The sequence below is a fragment of the Aythya ferina genome (genome assembly GCF_964211825.1).
Source record: "Aythya ferina genome assembly, chromosome: 17".
Lineage (NCBI taxonomy): Eukaryota > Metazoa > Chordata > Aves > Anseriformes > Anatidae > Aythya > Aythya ferina.
In genome coordinates this window covers 12,950,814-12,967,725 of record NC_140316.1, presented here as the reverse complement: position 1 = coordinate 12,967,725, position 16,912 = coordinate 12,950,814, and the positions used below count along the sequence as shown (strand labels likewise).

At 42.1% G+C, this 16,912-nt stretch overlaps 3 protein-coding genes across 6 annotated transcripts; 1 reads left to right on the top strand and 2 right to left on the bottom strand.

The window, feature by feature from the left end:
- Nucleotides 1-149: 149 nt before the first annotated feature.
- ARPC3 (actin related protein 2/3 complex subunit 3) lies at nt 150-4,835 on the bottom strand. Its single transcript, XM_084491433.1, has 7 exons — nt 4,676-4,835; nt 3,733-3,832; nt 2,878-2,954; nt 2,527-2,595; nt 2,154-2,280; nt 1,494-1,588; nt 150-639 (listed from the first exon to the last, which is right to left on the bottom strand). Exons 1-7 carry the CDS (start codon nt 4,679-4,681, stop codon nt 577-579), a joined length of 537 nt encoding a protein of 178 aa, XP_084347559.1. The 5' UTR covers nt 4,682-4,835; the 3' UTR covers nt 150-576.
- A 702-nt stretch (nt 4,836-5,537) lies between these two features.
- GPN3 (GPN-loop GTPase 3) lies at nt 5,538-10,204 on the bottom strand. Its single transcript, XM_084491428.1, has 8 exons — nt 10,020-10,204; nt 9,797-9,905; nt 9,491-9,658; nt 8,619-8,743; nt 7,804-7,919; nt 7,057-7,153; nt 6,761-6,889; nt 5,538-6,013 (listed from the first exon to the last, which is right to left on the bottom strand). Exons 1-8 carry the CDS (start codon nt 10,065-10,067, stop codon nt 5,951-5,953), a joined length of 855 nt encoding a protein of 284 aa, XP_084347554.1. The 5' UTR covers nt 10,068-10,204; the 3' UTR covers nt 5,538-5,950.
- A 9-nt stretch (nt 10,205-10,213) lies between these two features.
- DENR (density regulated re-initiation and release factor) lies at nt 10,214-16,546 on the top strand. 4 transcript variants are annotated; one of them, XM_084491429.1, is made up of 8 exons: nt 10,214-10,358; nt 10,897-11,011; nt 11,978-11,997; nt 12,236-12,320; nt 12,926-13,009; nt 14,658-14,774; nt 15,416-15,555; nt 16,270-16,546. In XM_084491429.1, exons 2-8 carry the CDS (start codon nt 10,906-10,908, stop codon nt 16,312-16,314), a joined length of 597 nt encoding a protein of 198 aa, XP_084347555.1. In that variant the 5' UTR covers nt 10,214-10,358; nt 10,897-10,905; the 3' UTR covers nt 16,315-16,546. The 4 variants fall into 4 exon arrangements, with proteins under 4 accessions (XP_084347555.1, XP_084347557.1, XP_084347556.1 ...); XM_084491430.1 differs by having other exon boundaries at nt 10,355-10,498; XM_084491431.1 differs by lacking the exon at nt 11,978-11,997 and having other exon boundaries at nt 10,236-10,358; nt 10,897-11,029.
- Nucleotides 16,547-16,912: the final 366 nt, after the last annotated feature.

Here is a 16,912-nt window from a genome sequence, read left to right as displayed (position 1 = left end):
TGCTGGAGACCACAGCCCCTGCATTAATCCTGTTTACAATACAAATGATTCACTTCTGATTACTTTACCATTACACAATAATGATGGCTTTTTCACCAAAATTTTGATTTTATTTCTTTGAAAGCTATCCATAAGACATAAAGCAGTTATCACATTAATTACAAGCTAAGTTTATTGAAAAAAGGTAAAAATCACTGTACTTTAACACGTGATACTGAGACTCTAGCCAGCAGAGCAATTACATACGCCCCCAGGCACACACATTTCTCCTGTTTAAACAAAAGCCCTGTTTTAAATGCTAGCTGTAGCCACTGATAATAAAGCAGCCTGCATCTGAAACAGCACATTAGAAATCTTTTATTAAGCACCAGCTTAATATTTGCTTACAGTACTCAATGATCTTTTTGCTTTAACTTCCTTTTACCTCTCATTGATTATTTTTTCTTCGTAAGCACTTAATTCTTCCTTGGTACAAAACATACCCCAAAAAAAAAAAAAAAAAAAAAAAAAAAAGAGAGAGACAAAATCCTTTACACGTGTTCCTGTGGAAATGCTTAATGTTGCTACTTTGCCTCTTCACTGCCCAGGACCTGAGAGACTCTTGTTCATGAATTGTCTCTTCACGAAGCAGATCCACCACTGCAGAAGAAAGTACGAAATAAGAAAATATGCAAAAGCAGTTTCAATGCAATAAATGAAATAGTGACTTCCAAGTACTCTACCACTGACAAATAACAAATGTTAAGGCTCCAATTTTGCATGTACAGTTTTCCCTATTGGTTTCTATTGGAATTTAGGAAAACAAGATGACAGGAGTGGATCCAATGAGTTATAAAACAGGGCTGCAGACTCTGAATTAAGGTAAGACATTCTCCTTTCTACTATTTCAATACTATTTTTGCCATTATTCTGTATATGCTATCTCTTTCAATATATTTAGTCCAGTATAATAATGAACAAAGGGATGCATCAGAAGGCTATGCCTTTGAAACTAAATTAGCCTAACTACTTTCAGTATTAAAAACAGTCATATTTGCACATGAAACATATGACCAAGAGGTAATTCGTGTATTGATAGGCTATTTTTTTAATCTGGGTATGAGGCAAAATGGTTTACTTCAAGGAAGGTATCAGATCAGAACCACCCAAGAAGATAAACAGCATTTCTCATGCCTGTAAATTTCTGAAAACCTGGAATCCTTAGCCAATGCATGTAATGCAAAACCTGGAATCCAAAGCATGTAATACTTTGAAGAACTGAATGAGACCCCACTTATTACTACCCTGCTTTTAAAAGTTGCCAAAATCGTCATTTGCTGTCTTACAATATTACAGATGAAATGTATTGAAAACTTTCAGTCTGATAGCCTTATAAAGTCAGGGAAGTCTGCTCCAAAGTTACGCACCCCTGATCTTTTACCCCATCACCTCACTTCTCTGAAAAAACAAGCAAGCCTCTCATTAAATCTGTGTTGATCACAGCAAAGCCTTACCTTACTAGGCTTGTCACTCTGAGGATCAAATACTTTTTCACAAAGCCGAAGACCGGTTTCTTGCCTGAGCTGCTGCAAGTAGGCTCTCATCACCTCTGAAACACAACACAAGCACAAAATAACACCAAGTGAAATTGAATTTATCATGAAAGCATCGGACATCAATGCCTACAGCAGAAACTGTGAGTTTTCACACCTTTCAGCTTGCTGGCTGGCTGAGTTGGTTCGTTCAATGTACAGCCACACTTGGGATTTTTATATTTAATTTTATATAATGTTAATATAATTTTATATAATTATAAAATCAGTAAAAAGGATCATCCAAACCATTTTTTTCTCTTTGGTACCTTTGCCCACAACTGGGGACTTCCTCTTTTCTCAGTGCAGAAGTTGTTTTGGGCTCTGTTACAGAATTTATCTAGCAATTATGTTGATGCAAAAGCCTCAGACCACTATTGCTCTGTTCTGTTGGATTTATGGACCCAGGGAAGTTTTTGAGCCCCTGAGGTCAGAAAATCCAGCTCATGCAGCCCGCAAAAGACAGAGCTACAGATTCAGAAGCTTCAGTTTTCAGGGTCACTTTTCTAGTCGTAGTCCCAAAAATGCAGCTGGTAAAGTATGGGCCAAAGGAAGCCTTCAGAGTTCTTGGTTTATTCTTACCTTCCTCCTGCTTGTTGGTAGGTTTGGCATAAATGGCATTAAGTGGAAAGCCCGGTTCCCCAGGGATTGGGAAGTTAGTGATTCCTAGTGTGTACATCTCCTTCTCTCCTTGGCCTTTGGAGTTACACTGGAAGAACCAGGCAAACAATTGATTAAAACTTACAAACAAAAGCCTTAGACTCAAATATTTTACCAGTCACTAAAAGACTCATCAAAATTAGCATCACAACATCTCCTTGGAGATCCACAGCCTCAAGTATTTGTGGCTCTGACAACTGGGACTGTGGTGAGCAGTGTTAGTTGTGCCCCTAGGAGGAGAACATCAGCAAATATTCTTGAGTACAATCCCAGAACAGACTGTTTCCCTGCTTACCTTTTGCAGCTTTTTCAAGCACTCAGAAATGTAGAGAGTTATGTAGATCAGTGTTCTGTCGGCCTCATTCTGCAAAATAAGAGCACACAGAGTCCAGACACTGTTAGACTACAGGATGTTTTATGGAACTGGTAAAAGTTTGAAACAGGAATTAATTCAAACCATTTGTGGTAACTTCCTCATCAAAAAGGAACTTGTAATTCACGACATTTATCCAATTAAAAAAAAAATAAGTGGGAGGAAGGGGAGGTTTTGTTATCTAATAGAACTATTTAACATGAAAAGAAATGTATATCTGTACCACCAAATATCCAAGTCTTACTGTATACACAGTATCACAAAAAAAATTACCTTAATTTCATAATTTTTGAAGAAAACATTGGCTTTGAAGTAGTAGATGGCTTCGTCTATAATATCTACATCCTTAGCTTAAAAAGAAAAAAGAAAACCAAAGTTAAACAGTGTACCAGTGCACCACATTTGATCATAACTTTTGTTCACTGAAGTAGATAAACAATGATTCTTCCAAAAGCAAAATAATTCAAAAAAATGCAGAAAACAGGGCTACACTATAGTCTTTGCTACATGGAAGACTGGTGAACTCAGACCATAATATTTAAGTTTCCTACTATAACAGGAGTTTTAAGTCCTTTTTCCTCCTTCCACCATGACTTCTCACTTCACAAAGGGCAGCAGTTCGGCAGTTCCCCAGTTTCCTACCCGCTGAGTAACTTGAGTGTTCAGTGTTGGGATGCCCCAAACTAAAGTTTTGGTTTTTTGCTACCCTACAGTGCTGCCTTTCTTCCTCATCATCATTCGGCTTCTGAGCAGCCAAGCATCCTCAGCCTCTGCCCCAAAATGCGAGTTCTCTGCAGTTAAACCTCTGCTTCCTCTGACATCAGAGGGTTTGCACCACCACGTCCTCCTCAGAGCCTGCTGACAAGCACACTGAGACACTGGAGGAAGTGTAAAGATAGTAACGGTAGGCTTCATTTCAATTACTAAAGTAACCAAATTACCCAGAGCTGTTCCAGATAACTATTGTATAATAATTTTCTATGGCTTGTAACACTTCAGTATCTGAAAACATCACCTACAAAGCAGTCCATTTCTAAGCCACAACTCCTCACTGTTACTAGGTCTGGTCTGGGACAAACTGAAATGACTACGAACAATACGCAAAGGGGCTTTCAGACATAAACTTACTTTCCCGGGGCGCTGGGCCTTTGAACTGGCTTCTGATGGGTAACAGCGCCATGTTCCCAACTAGCTTGGTATCAGAGTCCATTAAAGTTGAGTGGTAAGCCTACAGACAGGGGAGAAGACTTGTTATTAATGCCACTGAAAATGGGCATTTTGGCATCCACCTGGCAGTGCAGACTGATCACAGCTCTCTCCTGCATCCTCACCAAAGTCAGTTTTGTTGGTTAGCTGTGCTTCCAGCAACCTTTCCTTGCAGAAACAACTTATTTTTTCTAACTGGGCCCATATCTTAACACCATTCTGGTGACGACCACCACCCTAACCACCATTTCTGTTAGCAGTGATGGAAGAGAGGACAAAATTGGTCCAGCCAACCTGTGTGTGCTGCTCCAGCCCTGGGCTGCCTGAACCCAAGTAGCAGGGGGAGCAGCCCTGCACTGGGGCATGGCACAGGTCACGAAATTGGTCATTAAACGAGTTAGTTCTCCATCGTTAGAAAGGGATTTTGTTCCACGTCTAGCTAATAATAGATGATAATTACTAAAATTAGGCTTATCGCATACATGCTCAAGAAGATTTCTGTGTGCTACAACAGGTGTAAGCGGGGTAAAAAAAAACAACCCTCTGAATATGCCACTTCCTACAAAATTGGCTTTGACCAGGTGACCATTTAAGAAGCCTTCCCCACCCCACAGCCCTGCCTTTGCGGGGCCGTGGCAGGCTGCTGCCCTCTAGGCGGGGGGGGAGGAAGAAGAAAGAGGAAGATGAAGGCTCAGGCCTTGCAGCAGCCTCCCACCGACACCAACCCCCTCCAAAGCGCCAGGCTCCAGCGGCTACGGCCCCGTTCCCCCCCCAACCCCGGCCCCGTTCCTTTTTCACCCCCGGCCCCACAGCCGAGCCCCGGCCCCACAGCGCCCGCCCGCGCCCGGCCTCCCGGGCCCCTCACCGGCATCTCGGAGGGCAGGGGGCGGCTCGGCGGGGCCGAGTGGGTGGATGGCAAGGATGGGTTCCCAGCAAAAACCTTCCTCTTCCTCTTCCTCGGCCTCCGGGGCTGCAGGAAATGAGGCAGCAGGGCGGTGCGAGCAGGGGAAGCCGCAGCCTGCGCCGCCCCGAGAGGCGCCGCTCCCGGCCGGGGAAGGAGCTGAGGTGGGGAGAGGGGTGAGGCAGCACGGAGCCAGCCCCAGCGGGGTGGGTTTTGGGGTGAGGTGTTTGAAAAGCCCTAGGTTCGTCTGGTACTAGCGACCCACAGCCCTCCCTGGGAGCCAGGGTGTCTAATTTCCCCCCCTAAATGACTCGTTGTGTGATTCAGGCAGGAAAAACGATGGGAATTTGAAGCTGAAGGGCTTGGACTTCTTTCCATGCTCCACGAGCAGGACACGGTCAGAAGGATGCCCCAGCCCCGCTGCATGGGGCTGGGAGCAGCCTTGGGACTGTGAGGATCCTTTCTGCCCAGACCACTCCCTGATTCTATGACTCAGCCCTAGGATGTGCCAGGCTGGAGGTGAGCTAAATCAGCAAAATTTAATTCAGCCACATCAGGCCCCGACGTGATGGGGTTAAGGATTAACCCCAGACAGGCATCAAGACATCCACATCATGACGTTAACCTATCCTGTAACTATTAAAAAATGACTCGTTTTTTTGGCTCCATGTTTCAAAGTTCTGAAGAACTGCAACTTGGCTGATGTTCATGCTTTGTGGGAACAGACTTAATTTTTAATACACAAACCATATATCCCATATAGTGAGAGGTGTCATGCCTATACGGAGGCATCCACTGAATTTAAGCATTACATAACCATGAGACCTTTATGGAAAATATTTTAATTCAAGGACTCCCATGAGCAAAACTCATTCCTTAGGGTTAAGGAAAAGGCAAGGTTGAAAGATACTTGGACATGAGCAGCAGAAAAACATCCTCCAATTCAGCTGAAAGTAGCTTAATAAATAATAAATTGGACTAATACATTTTGGGAGAAGAAATAAAAACAAAATAAAATTGAAACATTTAAGAGAATCCAGGAACTTTCTGTACTTATAAAAGAATTAAAACCAACAATATAGTTCATAATATTCTGTCATATAAACTGACATATAGCCCACTTCTCAGTAGAAATGTTAGTTATCTTACAGATAAAACATCAAATATATTTGTACAGATTTTTCATTGTTTTAAACACACAGGCAAGGTATTTTCTTCCTCTTTCTGAGCATCTGTTTTTCACTCATTTACATGATCTTGAAAATACTCATCCACAAGAGCAGATTTATCTTCTTCATTTTCCTGCCAGAAAGAAAACAAAAAAGGTAAAACCTGACTTTTTCCTAGGGGCTGTTTTACATTTTCTGTTCTGTGATGCTTTATTTTAGAAACTACAACAGAACAATGTCTAATATTGTTCCATAAAACAAATTGAAAAACTTTCTGAAAAGCTGTTTCTAGAGGTAGGAAAATGTATAGATCAAAAACTACATGCAGGTATTTTGCATGTTCAGAGAGTACAAAACCAAATTAAAAGCATTATAGAAGCACTGGACTTGTTCCTTATGAGTTTTGAGCTGAGTAATAAAATTAGACAAACCCTGGAACTGATTTTAACCCAGTGGTCTTCTATCATGTATTTTACATGATAGATGTATGAGAGACACAGATGAGGAATAGCTTTGTAACATGAGATATTGATGCAGCAGTTTTTAGGGGAGTTTGAACAAACATGCAGGAAAAGATCTTGGTGATCTTAATGGCCCTTTCTGACTTTTAAAGGTTAAAATTCTATTATTTTTGAAATTAAAGCATTACTTTCAACACAACCATTTGAACGGTACTTGCACAAGCAAGACAGTATTAAAGAATCTCATTTTTGTGACTGTAAACGAAGATGATATAAGCATTGTCACTAAAAGACTAAACATGGCTTCCTTTGAACCATACGAAGGCAATCATTTATTAACAAGGCAAAGAACACATTTATATTATGACTTGTATTAAGGAGCCCTTTTAGTTTTCATCTTATCATCAGAAGCACCTTACCTTTGGTTCTTTAAATTCAAGATCCTCTCCATACTGAATGGTAAGGTCTATGTGCTGCAGAACTATGTTTATACTTTCCTCATCAGAGCGATCAAAAGGTAGAAATCGAACCATACCATAATCATCGATCTAGAGAAAGGATTCAAAAGACATGAGAAGGAATATGCACTAAGTCTCCTCACAGCACTCTAAACCACCGCCTTAAACTACGCTTGTATTTTTGTAGTCCAGAGTGCTAAAGCCATTTGAAGAAAAACTGCAAACCAATGGTAGTTCCCAAATCAGAATATACGTACCAATCCACATATGGATTTAGTCAGTTTTTTGAACATTTTGCTTTTCAATAGGTTTGTAGAATCTTCAATCATAGAATACATATCCGGATCTAAGTACCTGGCAGAAACAAACTCATCATTAGCACTGACCTACTGAATACATTAATCACTATGCTTTTAGACAGCTACCACAGTCAGCTATGATTCCGTGATCTGAATGAACCAACTTAATATCATGGCAACTTACAACCCCTGTTAAATATAGTTTTTGTAAATATTTAAAAATTTCAGATTATGATTGCTAGTAGAAAAAAGTGTTGGCGTTTTTACTTTTCTTTTTGCTACTATACTTCTATACTTAAGAAAGCTTTGAGAAAGACCACAGGAAATACTATTTTTTCGAATTGTAGTACAAATGTAAAAGTAACACCAAGGTAATTCAGTATGTTCAGTACCAAAACAAGTTAGGATCACCTTTAGTTTAGGTTTTCAAGGAAGTGCAGTATCCCAGAATGTCATTCAGAATGATGCAAGTTATTCAAGATATTTTTTTACAGAAAAATCTAGAGATATGTACACACATGGAACTAACTTTTTGACTTTGACTAAACTGTAAACATCCTATCCAGGCATTTAAAGACCACATTTGATGCAGAACAAATCCATCTTTTGCCATTCCAAAAAGAGCGTATTTTACATGGACTGAATTCTGAGTGAAATATACCTCAAAGTATCACACTACAGAGCAAGTAATCTTTTGGAACTTACTTTTCTATTTCCTTCTTAGCTTTCTTGCTCAACAAATCCATTTTAGTCATGATGTTAATCTGTGGAATCTCTAAAGAGATCATTGCACTGAGTGCTGCCAGAATTCCAGAAATAAACTGAAGAAATATGAAAAATAACATGGTTAAGTACCAAAAAACACAAAACCGTCAAGCATGACACAATCTACCATACAGCAAGCCCAGCTAACGAATACGTGAAACATGGGCATGAGGCCAAGTGGGGAAGTCATTATCTCTGTTGGAAAAGGGAGGTGACAAGGCTCCTGTCTGCCAGCTGTTTCCAGAGCTTTAAATCTGGATCTGTCACAGAAAAAGACATTAACAAAACTCAAAGCCCTTCTCGGGATTCTTATTGCTGGCTTAGGGAAGGGTCATGCTCTCTCTCCAGATCTGAGAAGGCTCTCATAGAATCACAGGACAATTTAGGCTGGAAGAAACTTTTAGAGGTTATCTGGTCCCTACCAACACTCAAAGCAGAGCTAACTTCTCAGTCACATTAGGTCGCTCTGGGCTTTTTTCCACCGAAGTTTTGAACAACTCCACAAACTTCCATTATGCAGCCTCTCTATGCCCCTGCTCCCTCCTGGCCATTCTCACAGTGCAGGTTATTTCCTTTACATCCAGCTGGAACTTTCCTTTCTACAACCTTTATCTGAGACAGCTAATGACAGAAATCAGATCTCCCTTTTTAGTATTCTTTCCTTCAGCCTAAACTCAGCTCCCTAAATCAATCAGATTCCTTGTTGTACATCAATATGAACTTTTACAATTGTTTACAAGATTTCAAATGGGTACCTTAAAAGATTCCACCATAAATTGAGAGTCAACGAGAAACACTCCACAGACACGGAATTCCCACTGCTGAAGCTGCTCCACCAGCTGTTTCATCACTGGCAAATGTGTATAGAGTTCAATCTGACCTAAGACACATTTGGAATATTAATATGCAGAAATGTAAAGATAACAGAAACATTTCAAAGTTATCGGTTATAGAAACATGGGCATTACACTTGGTATGAATGACAGCTGATAAAGAAAGCCCAATCTTCCAGACAACTGTGCCTGTAGTTGGAAGGAATTGTACTGGCAAAGTGGAAATGAATTAAGAACTTTGTTTTCCTTCCTTAGCCTCCACTTAGCATTGCCATAGTCTTCTCATGCTACATGCTGCTAGCAAAAGTCAGTGCTGTCACCCAAATTAGAATGGAGACAAGTTCACTTCTGAAGCATCTGGAAGCGACTCTGACAACTGTTAATAATACAAAAATACATGAAAAGGAGGCTGAACGAAGACCTCATCGATCTCTACAACTATCTGAAAAGGTGGCAGTGAGGAGGGTGTCAGTGTCTTTTCTCAGGTGACAAGCAATAGGACACAAGTTGCAGCAGGGGAGGTTTAGATTAGATGTCAGGAAGAATTTCTTCATGGAAAGGGTGGTTAGGCATTGGCCAAGGGAAGCAGTGGAGGTATTTAAGAGATGTGTGGATGTGCTGCTTAGGGACATGGTTTAGTCATGGACTTGGCAGTGTTAGATGATGGTTAGACTTGATGATCTTATGGGTCTTCTCCAACCTAAATGATTCTGTGATTCCATGACCAGCACAGAAATCATCTTGAAAACATTACGCTGTGCACAAAGCACGACACCAACACAGGAATCGTTCACCTGGGCAGTCGAACAGTATGTAGTCATCCTCCACGTGCCCTAGGCTCTCCTCCAGCCAGTTGAAGTTATTGGCGAAGTACTCCATGCAGAACACCAGCCCCCCGTTGGGGCCAAACCGCAGGGAATCGTCCTCCATAACATCATCCACCTCGATCAGCTCGCGGATATCTGCAAGGACATCAGGTACACACGGCGCGTCTGTGGGGGGGGTTCCCCAGCCCACCACCCCCCCGGCCCCCTCAGGAACCCCCCCCAGTCCCCTCAGCAACCCAGTTTTCCCCTCAGGAACCCCTCCTTTCCCCTCACCTGCCATCACGGGGTACCCGAACAGCTCCGCCGCCGGGTCCAGGTTGACCACCTGCACGGCTCTGCCCAGCGCCTCGCAGTGCTGCACCATGGCGGCGCAGTAGGTGCTCTGCAAGGCACAGGCGAGCCGTCAGCGCCCTCCTCACGCTTCCCATCCCGTCACCACACCGACCCTCGCCCCCCCCCCCCACCTCTCCCCATTACCCCCCCCGTCCCTCCTCACCTTCCCGCTGCCCGCCGGGCCCATCACCAGCTGCGCGTAGCGCGGCATGGCGGCGGCCCGGAGCTAGCGGGAGGATGGGGGGGGGGGGGGGAAAAAAAGCTCCGCGAAGCGGCCCCGCTCGGTCTCTCCGCCTCCCCGTAGCCGGCTCCGGTCGCCTCACGGAGCGGCTCCGCCCCGAGGCTCTCGCGAGAGGGCGGCGGCGGGGCCGGGGGAGGCGCGCGGGGCCCGGGGCCTGCAGCCGCCGCCGCTGGTGCTGGAGGAGGAGGAGGAGGAGGAGGAGGAGGAGGAGGAAGAGGAGGAGAAGGGGGAGCCGCGGCCTGAGGGGGCCGCCCGGTAACGGTGCGTGCTGCCCGGCTTTACCTCAGCCTCCCTCCCGGTCCCCGGGGTCCCTCTCCTTGTTCCCGGAGCCTCATCCCCGCACCCCACGTTCCTCTTCCTCCTCCTCCTCTTCCTCCTCCCGCGCCCTCCCGGCCCTTCAGGTGCCCCCGCCGGCCCCCAGCCCCTCACAGCCCCCGAGCACCATTGCCCCCCGGCCCCCTTCCCTCAGCATGTTCCCTTAACATAATCCCTCACGTTTCGCTTAAAACAGCGTGTTCCGTAATCCCACGTGCTCTCCTTGCACATTTTACTTAATTTTACACTACATTTCCTGCCACTTTTCCTCCTCCCTTGCGTCCTACAGTTCCAGACTGCTTGGAAGCTTTTGCAGCCATTTTCCCCTCATGGTTACTCCCGGATTTCTCCTGCTGTTCCTGTGATCGCATGTCTTTTCTCTGGGCCTTGCACTTCCCTCAGTCTCCGAAGCTTTTGCTGAGCACAGGAAGATGTGAATAACCTAAAACTGAAGCCCTGACTTGTTTCGTTCTGTGACCCACAGGCTGGTGACATGGCCACAGACGTAGCCGATCCTGTGGTCCCTGACTGCAAAGGAGACGTAAGGAGCGGTGCCAGGTCAGATGCTGACTATCCTCTTCGGGTTCTCTACTGCGGAGGCAAGTGCTGAAGGGGCAGTGGGCCGCGATTCTTCCAGTGTGCTGTTTGTGAGGGCAGCCTAGCGGAAAGAGTGAGAGAATCGGAGGTTTTCTTCTGGTCAGCTTTTGTTGAAAAGATAGGCCATGGTCAGCGTGACCTTTCTGAGCTTCTTTGTGAAGTAGCTTGTGTGGTGGATTTTATCTAAAGTGTTTTTGGTGAAATGGGGGGGGCTCATGTAAAAGTTACATTAGCGGGAATGGTGCTCAGGCTACAAACTTCTGAGCAGATTTGTTCCTGCAGAAAGCTAGTAAAAAGCTAGTACCTTTAGCACAGATAAGGTCTCTGAGTATAAGTATGATAATAAATAAAGTTAGAATTAAAGTGATCGTTGCACTGTGTTTAGAATTCTGTTCTACTCATTACATTTTTAATTATATAGATGAATTTTTAGACAAGTATGTTATTTCATTTTAAAACATATCCCTCAAGATTATTTATTTCGCATTGTGCTTGAACACAGTTGCAGGGGATTAGAAAAGAATCCCTGCTGTGCATGAGTCTGCACAGTTGGTTTGGGTGTGTTTTAGAGTCAAGCCCATTCAACAAGTTACCCATCTTCTTTGATGGGCTTGGGCCTAGATTTTCTTGGATCTTTGGGACATAGGTAGCTCTTGGAAAATAGAGAGCTATCCAAATCTGTATCTTTTCTCCAAATTGTATGCATCTCCTACTCTTCCTTCACTGACTGATTGCTCTTGCTGTGATAGTTTTATTCTAACACACAGTATGTGATCAAATGACTAATGGGAGGAAAAACTGTGGGGTGGTAGCAATAAAGTAATGTTTCGAGTCAGCGTGAGGTTATAACCAGAAGTTGCAATGTAAGAAGTCATTCCTAGCTTTAAAATACCAATTTGAATGAACACCAAGGTTGTAAGTTGAACGTTTTTGTAATTTCTTTTTTTTTCCCTCCCTTCTTTCTCCAGTCTGTTCACTGCCAACAGAGGTGAGTTATTTTTTTTTTGTTTCTTTCTGACCTACGATTTCTATGATGATTCTTTCTGACTTTTAATTGTGGTAGTTCTGTGCTTCAGTCGCTCTCATCTTTAGGATGCCACGAGGCTCCTTATGTGCTGCTAGAATGTTGGTATTGAGTCACTCTAAGGAGAAATGGCTGAGCTAAGCAGAAAATGTATTTTGCTCTATTTGTTTGTGACAACATTCACATGTCCTTTCTTCTCTAGTACTGCGAATACATGCCTGATGTGACTAAATGCAGACAATGGTTAGAAAAGAATTTTCCAGATGAGTTTGCAAAACTTACAGTAGGTAAGAATCTTTCTCTGTGTTCTGGCTTATATGTGTACTTAAATGTACTCAGAAATCTTTGAGCTTGTCCATTTCTCAACTCTTCTATCTTGCAGTTGTCTGAAAGTTAAACCATTTTCTCAAAAGTCTAGCGTGCTTTTGGATGCTGTGAAAATAAGTTTGTCAGAAAACCTCAGAAACGATATTTGATCTTGATTAAGGTTTCTGCTGTAACCAGGCATCTGTGCGTTTGTTTTCTGTCAAAGTTAATGTATCCAATTCTGTCTTCCCAGTCAACTGGATTGCTGGAGGAAAGGTCATTAGTAGTAGGGAGCTTGTTGATCAGAATTTAAATGTTGTTAATTTCTGTCCCTTTTTGGAAATTATGCGGAGACTGTATTGAAACTAACTGCATCCTCGAGCTGAATGCACAGGTCTAATTTGTCCCAGCGGTAGAATGAGGTTGTAACGTGCATCAGTCAGGGAACCATGGCACTAAAGCCAGCTGCTTAGGGATCTAGCAAAACGTCACTGTGCCTTACTTCCTATTTCTGTAAGGGCATGTGGTAATCTGACCACTAATTTTGTTCTCTTTCTTCTCACCACTCCGTTCTGATGTACGTAAGAAAATTCACCCAAACAGGAAGCTGGGGTTGGAGAAGGCCAAGGAACTGCAGGAGAAGAGGAAGAGAAGAAGAAGCAAAAGAGAGGCAAGGTCTAAATAGTTGTTTGTGGAATTGATTCATGAACAGTTTGGGACATCTTTTTCTCATCTGTAGGCCTGGACGAGGCACGGCTTTCTTGTGTTTTGGTTGTGTTAGCTACCCTTCGACTCCACGCAAAAGATACCCACTGGAAGAAGCGTATATGGTAGCAGAGTTGGTACAGCGATGTGTGTGGTGTTAGTGAAGAGACCTGGGTTGTGTATCTGATTGTCCCATGATTGCAATGGCGCTTATTCGGGGAGTAATTCTTTAATCCCCAAATCAGCTGGCATACCTCCCCAAATGCCTGTTTCTGCCCTGTTTAACATGAGCTTATAGGTTGCTTGCAGAGTAGAGCAAAGATTGTTTGCCTCTAGAAATGCCTCATGGTGCTGCTTTTGCTTTTTTTCCTTCCATCCTTTCCCAGTATTGTTAGTTATTTCTGTTTAATTAACACACGTCCCATCATAAATCAGAATGCTGCGGTTATTAATATGTATTTGCCTGCTTATTGTCAGCTTTCTATAGTGCTTCATAAATGATGGTTAATAGCCCAGTAGGATTCAGATTTTAAGCCACATATCGCTGCAGATGTTTTATTTTTGTGTCTTGGTAACCAGTTATGTTTACTTTGTCAGTGGGATACGTGTAGTGACAACAGTAACTTAGACTCTCTAGTTTGGATGCTTCTTCCAGAGACTTCAGAACATTTTCTTTCAACATTATTTTATTGTGTGGGATGCTGTGGCTAGTATGGGTTTAGTTATAAAATAAGTATTTAAAATCATTGGAGATTTTATCCTAGAATCTCAAGTTTCTTGTAACCTAGGGTGTGGTGTTAAGTGTGATAGTACAAGATACTCTGGAAGAGAGGGTGAAGAAAATGAGCAAAAACTTAGTGCAGATGTTGACTCAAAAAACTTTGAGATAGCTGATAATTTAAGAAAATAAATTGATATCAATTTATAGTAATGTAGAACTGAGAGTGCTGCACATTAAGGAAAAAAAAATATTTGCAAGGGGTTAGTTTGCTTGTCATAAATTCTTGGTGAATTCTTGGCTTTCCTGGTGAGAAGGCTCTAGAACAAAACTTCACTTACCCTGGGGTAACTTGAGTTTATACAAAGTCAACTACTGTGGCTGGCTTCTGTTTGAGGCATGTTTTTTTCTACTAACCCATATACATAAAATGTTTCATACATGTCCTGCATGAATATCTAGAACTTAACGTGCTGTTTAACCCAGCAGTCCAAGCAGGCAGGTTCTCCTGGCCTTAGTAAGTGGACATGAGTAAGTTGCTTTGCATCAGACCCAAACCGTAGGGATGTTAAGCTCATGAAAAACATTAAAGTAACAATTCATTCCTAAGATAACTATCAAAAAAAAAAAGGGTTACATGTAGACCAGAATAAAGTTTTGGGAACCCCCCATTTTTATCATTGTAACAGGGTTCTGATGTGTGTGCTATGCTTTAATGCGTATTTGACATGCATAGGTCATTTTTTGTAATACAGAGCTTTCTTGTGCAATGTATTTCTGTTTGCATACATAGATGGGGAGATAGGTTTCATTGTTTACAGGGTTGAAATCTGACAGTCTTTTGTCTTTAAGTGTTATGTCATTTAACTGTGTAATCTTACCTTCTGTTTTAAAGGTGGAAGAGGTCAGATAAAACAGAAAAAGAAGACTGTACCACAAAAAGTTACAATAGCTAAAATTCCTAGAGCAAAGAAAAAATACGTCACAAGAGTATGTGGCCTTGCAACCTTTGGTGAGTTTTGTTAGGTGTATTTTGTTGCCTTTAGATGTGTCTTTAACCTAAGATGTGCTTGCCTTTAACCTAATATTACCTAGAGTCTTGGCTTGTTTCCTGTGAGAAAAAAGGTTTCAATTCTGAAACTTTATTCCCCCCACTGTAGGTATCTGGTCTTCTCTTCTGTTATCTCCTTCACTTCTTCTTCACAAACTTTTTTTTTTTTTTTTTTTTTTTTTTAAGTTAACTTAATGCTGGATACTGTCTTTTATTCTCTGCTGATACACCTTGTCCGAAATATTTAACCAGTTCTTCATTCTCATTTAGCAATCATCAAATAAGAAGTCACTTAGAATTGATTTTTTTTAATCAGTTCTGCATTTGTGTTTTTGGCGAGTGCATGCAGCCTAGACCTGCAAAAGCAGAACGTATAGATGACTTTTAGTGATTTTGGCCTTGAAGAGTGCCAAATTTGTTAAGTCAGTTGTTTTGTATATAAATATCAGACTTTTGATTTCCATGGAAATCGTATTAAAGTTTTAACTATAAAATACCACTAGTCTTTCAATATAAATTTCAAAATAAATTTTGGTTGTAAACTTGAGGAAAAACTGGTATGACAATGACTGTACTTACACTGTCAATTTTCCCTTAAACAGAAATCGATCTTAAGGAAGCGCAAAGGTTTTTTGCTCAGAAATTTTCCTGCGGTGCCTCAGTAACAGGAGAAGATGAAATAATCATTCAGGGGGATTTCACAGATGACATTATCGACGTAATACAAGAGAAGTGGCCTGAGGTAATAAACAATTTATTCTGTAAGACCTCTAGTTTTCCACAGTAGCCTGTGACTTTTCCAGTGATTTTCAAAAATGGGTGTCACCTTCAGTAGCACAGACTGTTGTTCGAAAGTAAGACCAGTTGTTGCCCTTCCTCCTCCATGTGAACAATTAGGTTAAGGAGTGATTAAAGTTGAAGCTGAATGTTGCTTCCATTGTCCAAGAAACATTAAATCCTTAAAGATATAGTGTAGGGAGGAAGGTGTATCAGAGTAAGAGCTGTCAAATATCTACAGCTTCTCCCTGACCATTTCTTAATGGTGAACGCTTAAGTGTTCTTGTGCTGCCATTCTATTTTTCAGTGTCTTAAAATATCGAAAAAAGTTGTTCTTTAGAAGAAGGGGTGAACTCATTTTGAGTCGAGCTGAAGTGTAGATGGTTGAGAATTTTGGTTGCACTGCTCTAAGTGCAGACAGTTTCTTTGACTCTCCCTTGTTCTGGTATTTCCTGGTTTGAATTCCTTCTGAATAACTCCGTAGGCTTGTCCTTCGTCAGAGCCTCATAGGCTCAGCTGTGTGATATAGGCATGTGTCACTCCCTTGGCATTTACAGCAGGGAGTCTCAGATGGCACTATGTGCTTCTCCTGCACTTCAGTACATGTACAGTGAAGAACATTGAGTGAGATGTGTAACAAGGAAATATACTTAACCTGTTTTGGCTTTTTTCCCCGTAGGTGGATGATGACAGCATTGAAGATCTTGGAGAAGTCAAGAAGTGATAGCGGAAGACTACCTTTATTTAATTTTATGGTTATTAATGATGTAGCCAAAGTGAGGCTTCTAAATCCATTGACTCTGCAGTGAAACTGTGGAGAACCCGTATCCTTGGCATTTTCACTGTTCTGTATAGGCTGCTTCTTTTTTTTGTTGTGATATTTGCCAAAGCTAAATTGGGGTTCTATCATGCTTACGCATGAAGTAGATTTAAATAAAATTACTGTTCCTCACTAAGTAGTGTTTGTGGTCTGTAGAGCTACTTTCCATCCTAAGCATATAGGAAAATAATAATTTAAGTCATTAAACGTTTATTTTTCATCTGCTGCCCTTTCTGCTGAGCTAAGTATTTAAAGCATGTATCTGGTGTACAGAAACGCGTACCTCTGACTTACCTGCATAAAGTCTGACTGCTTGTTTGCTTCTGCACACTGTGTTCATGTGGCAGGTACAGTGAAGTGAAAGCTGTGCAGCCTTCCAGGCTCCTAGCGAAGAGCTCTGAGCACAGCTCTGGTGCTTTGTATTTCACCACCGCATTTAAAGACATTAAATGCTCCCTGCTGGCGTTGTCTTGGAATTGCCACTGTAAACTTAATACGACTT

What these genes read in the sequence shown, in the direction of transcription:
- ARPC3 (XM_084491433.1), bottom strand. An exon ending in AGGCCCAGCGCCCCGGGAAA is followed by an intron (nt 2,955 to 3,732) that starts GTAAGTTTATGT and finishes TTTCTTTTTAAG; the next exon opens with CTAAGGATGTAGATATTATA. An exon ending in GCTTGAAAAAGCTGCAAAAG is followed by an intron (nt 2,281 to 2,526) that starts GTAAGCAGGGAA and finishes TGGTTCTTCCAG; the next exon opens with TGTAACTCCAAAGGCCAAGG.
- GPN3 (XM_084491428.1), bottom strand. Translation starts at nt 10,067, where the DNA reads ATGCCGCGCTACGCGCAGCTGGTGATGGGCCCGGCGGGCAGCGGGAAG. An exon ending in CGGGTACCCCGTGATGGCAG is followed by an intron (nt 9,659 to 9,796) that starts GTGAGGGGAAAG and finishes ATGTCCTTGCAG; the next exon opens with ATATCCGCGAGCTGATCGAG. An exon ending in CATACTGTTCGACTGCCCAG is followed by an intron (nt 8,744 to 9,490) that starts GTGAACGATTCC and finishes AATGTGTCTTAG; the next exon opens with GTCAGATTGAACTCTATACA.
- DENR (XM_084491429.1), top strand. Translation starts at nt 10,906, where the DNA reads ATGGCCACAGACGTAGCCGATCCTGTGGTCCCTGACTGCAAAGGAGAC. An exon ending in TCGGGTTCTCTACTGCGGAG is followed by an intron (nt 11,012 to 11,977) that starts GCAAGTGCTGAA and finishes TTCTTTCTCCAG; the next exon opens with TCTGTTCACTGCCAACAGAG. An exon ending in ATGTGGCCTTGCAACCTTTG is followed by an intron (nt 14,775 to 15,415) that starts GTGAGTTTTGTT and finishes TCCCTTAAACAG; the next exon opens with AAATCGATCTTAAGGAAGCG.